The 3454-nt window shown below is 53.6% G+C and overlaps 2 protein-coding genes across 8 annotated transcripts in view; one reads left to right on the top strand and one right to left on the bottom strand.

The window, feature by feature from the left end:
• The window catches only part of ARMC6 (armadillo repeat containing 6), a 7881-nt gene extending 5698 nt beyond the window's left edge, over nucleotides 1-2183 (bottom strand). The window contains exons 1-3 of one of the 4 annotated variants that reach the window (XM_027664288.1): nucleotides 2091-2183; nucleotides 1241-1395; nucleotides 735-817 (exon numbers count right to left, since the gene is read on the bottom strand). In XM_027664288.1, the coding sequence (XP_027520089.1) occupies nucleotides 735-817; nucleotides 1241-1361 (204 nt within the window). In that variant the 5' untranslated portion in view covers nucleotides 1362-1395; nucleotides 2091-2183. The other 3 variants (XM_027664291.1, XM_027664290.1, XM_027664289.1) reach the window with 3 other exon arrangements.
• Nucleotides 2184-3169: 986 nt separating this feature from the next.
• SUGP2 (SURP and G-patch domain containing 2) overlaps nucleotides 3170-3454 on the top strand; it is a 14139-nt gene continuing 13854 nt past the window's right edge. For all 4 annotated transcript variants that reach the window (XR_003531073.1, XM_027664272.1, XM_027664271.1 and 1 more), the window contains exon 1: nucleotides 3170-3364. Coding sequence is in view for 3 of the 4 variants with exons in the window: in XM_027664272.1 (XP_027520073.1) it covers nucleotides 3256-3364 (109 nt within the window). In the remaining variant the exon portion in view is untranslated. The remainder of the gene's footprint in view (nucleotides 3365-3454) is intronic.

Here is a 3454-nt window from a genome sequence, read left to right as displayed (position 1 = left end):
TGAGTATTTTTATATTTATGAGTATTTTTATATTTATGAGTATTTTTATACCCTTGCTGGTGAGGGACTGTATTCAGCCCTTTCATTCCCCTCAGAAGAGCCAGCTCACACCTACCAACCAGGTTGCTTTTGTTTCTTTCAACTGAAGTTTTTTCCTGTGGTTTGAGTTCACCTGCCCACAGCAGAAAGAATCTGCTTCTAGGTTATGAAAGGCAGTTTCTGCACTCCCCAGGTAGGAAATGGTGGCATTTGGTACTTGGAATCCCAGAATCACTGAGGTTGGAAAAGACCTCCAAAATCATCGAGTCCCCCCTGTGCCTCATCCCCACCTTGTCCCCCAGCCCAGAGCACTGAGTGCCACATCCAAACCTCCCTGGGCAGCCCCTGTCAATTCCTGAGCACCCTTTCCATGGAGAAATCCCTCCTGATGTCCAGCCTGACCCTCCCTGGGCACAGCTCGAGGCTCTTTCCTCTCATCCTGCCCCTTGTTCCCTGGGAGCAGAGCCCGACCCCCACCTGGTACAGCCTCACTCACACAAATATTTCCCTGCAAAGTGCAAGAAGCCCTTTGAATTTTTACAATATTCCTAGTTTGCAGAATAAATGGATTAACTTCTTGAAGGGCTCCCAGAGAAATGGGACAGGGGCAGAACTAGAAGGTACATGCCATTAATTCCTGGTCTGTTACTTATATTATGACATTCTTAGGAGAAAACAGCAACTTGTGCTCCTACCAGCAGGATTTGATGCTTTTGCCTCTGCCCATTCTCAGAGGCAGGTTGTCGTACAGCTTTCACAATATTGCTCAGGTCCACACCTGAAAGGGGAAATAAAACCCAGATTAATATTAGTAGCAGGCTAATGAGAGCAAAATAAACAGCATTAGTCACAGTTATGGGTATAATCTGCCAAGCTAATCACAGTGAACAAAGATGAACTTGTAAAAATCAATGCACAGAGATGCTGAAATGTTAAATTCTGGCTATGATGGTCAAATCCATCCTGGAACAAAGGATGAGGGGGAGTTTAATTTCATTGATGAAATTTCACCCTCCAGTTTCCCTTCCAAGCAGTTTTCCAGTCATAATTACTGCATGAAACCAGGTCAGCATTAATAGTGCCTCTGTTTCACTTCACAAAGGCTCCTTTCCAGCAGTGGTAGATCCACCTTTGAGTGCAGGTTCCCTGCCACCTTCAGAGATGTAAAACCCCGGCCTGTAAGACCTCGAACGTGCGGTACCTTGGGACTCGAACTGCTGCACAGCTTCTCTCACAGCCTCCTCTGGGTCCATCTCAAACTCCGTGATGTTTTCCTGCACCGCATCATCAAACGTCTCCTGGGTGATCTGCTTGGACCCCATTTTTCCCCGGAACGGGATAAACCCCCTCCGTGGCCTGCGGTGGAGAGAGCCCACAACTAGTTTTGGAGCAAAACCATCCAAATGCCGACCCGGGAACGACGCAAACGACTCGGCTTTTCCCCTCGAAACAAAAGAGCAGAACTCGACCCCGAAAACGCACCGCCGAATGTACCACGGATACACCACCAAGGGTTTTTTATTCCATGGGGAAAAACGCGGCGATGAAGAGAAACGAGGAGGCGTTTCAGCAGGGCTGGGCTGGGGATGCGCTGCGGTGTCACCGCGACACGGAGGGCACCGTGCCCGGTCACACACGGCCCCGAGCCCCGTCCCGCACCCCTTCAGAAGGCCCCGCCACTTCCAGCGGCGGGGAGGGCCGGGAGAGCGGGGATTGACGCTGTGGCAGCCCCGGGGCGCACCCCAAGCCCCGGTTCCCCTCACGACCCACCTCAGCTCCCGCCGGACAAAAGGCGAGGGCGGGACGGCCCCGCTCGGCCGCCGTACAGGCCCCCCGCCCCTCCTCTGCGCATGCGCCCGGACCAAAACTCGCGCCGACGCGAGCGAAAAAGAGCGCGGGGTGGCGCAGCGCGCATGCGCAGCGCGCCCCCGCGCCCCGCCACTCCCACGCGTGCCGGGGCGCACCCGCAGGGCAGCGAGCGCGCCGGCCCCGCGCCGTTACAACGGGAGGCCACGGGGCCGCTCCCCCACCCCGCGCCCTCTTCCGCTTACCGGCACCGCGCCCGCACCGTTAATACCGCCCCGCGCCCGCAGCGCTGCGCCGGCACCGCCCGCCTGCAGGGGAGGAGGCGGCTCCGCACGGCGCAGGCGCGGCGGGGGGGCGTGGCCAGTGTGCGGAGGGGGCGTGGCCAGAGGAGGGAGGGGGCGAGGTCAGGCTTATCATTTTATTATCTATAATATTATCTATAATGTTATATATCCATAACGTAGTATAGATGATGCTATAAGAATTAGATAATACTATGCTATAGCATTACCAATAATCTTATTATAGATTACCTATTATTATCATTATTATTATATTATGTATAATATTATATATCTGTACTATAGCATTGATGATGCTACAAGAATTAGATAATACATTATAGTATTATTTATACTCATGCAGATTATCTACATTATCTATGCAATTATTATATTACCTGTAATATTCTATTATCTATAATAAAAAATTATCTATAATAAAATATTATCAATGATATTCTATATCTATAGCACAGTATCGGTGATCCCCAAATCTTCGTTCGCGAAGCCCCAGCCATGAATATCGATGATACCATAAGAATTAGGTAATACTATATTATAGTATTATCTATAATCTTATTATAGATTATCTATATTATTATTATTATTGTTAACTATAACATTCTGTACACTATACCACAGATTGCACCGTAGAATTAGACGATACCATAACTCTGTAAAACCCCGCGCGCGCGGGCGCATCGGCCACCTCTGTCCTTATTAAACAGCTGTTTTTTGGCGTGGTTTTTTTTTTTTATTTCATTTTTTTACCTTTTTTTCCCCCGTAGAATTAACTCGGTCCTGGGGGGGGGGGGGGGAAAGGGAGCGCCCCCCCCCCCCCGTGCGGGGGCGCCGCCCCCCCCCCTCCCCTCGGTGTGAGGCGGGCGGGGCCGCCTCGCTGAGGGCGGGCAGGGCTGGGCCGGGCCCGGGGGCTGCGGCTCCGCGCTCCCCGCCGCTGCTCCCCCGCGGGCGGCTCCTCCTCCCGCGGCCGGGGCGCACACCCCGAGCGGCGCCCGCGGGAGGGGAGAGGGGCCGGCGGGCGGGGAGGGAGGGAGGGAGGGGGGTGCCCCGGAGGGAGGGAGGGAGCGGCGGAGGGGCCCCCGCTCCGCCCCGGCCGCAGGGTGTAAAAATGGCCTCCCGGCGCATCACCCGCGAGTCGTTCGGCGCCGTGGTGCAGGACAAAGTGAAGCGCTACCGCGGGGATGCCGCCGAGGAGGCGATCCAGCAGCGCTTCAGAGGTGAGGACATGACGCGCAGCCCTGCTGTTCCATCTTCTGCCCCTGTGCCGGCATTTGGTTTCGTGGTTTTCTTTTTTTTTTTTTTTTTTT

The sequence above is a fragment of the Corapipo altera genome, unplaced genomic scaffold (genome assembly GCF_003945725.1).
Source record: "Corapipo altera isolate COAL_440 unplaced genomic scaffold, ASM394572v1 96, whole genome shotgun sequence".
Classification (NCBI taxonomy): domain Eukaryota; kingdom Metazoa; phylum Chordata; class Aves; order Passeriformes; family Pipridae; genus Corapipo; species Corapipo altera.
Note: the sequence above shows the minus strand (reverse complement) of the source record. Positions and strands in the feature narration are given on the sequence as shown.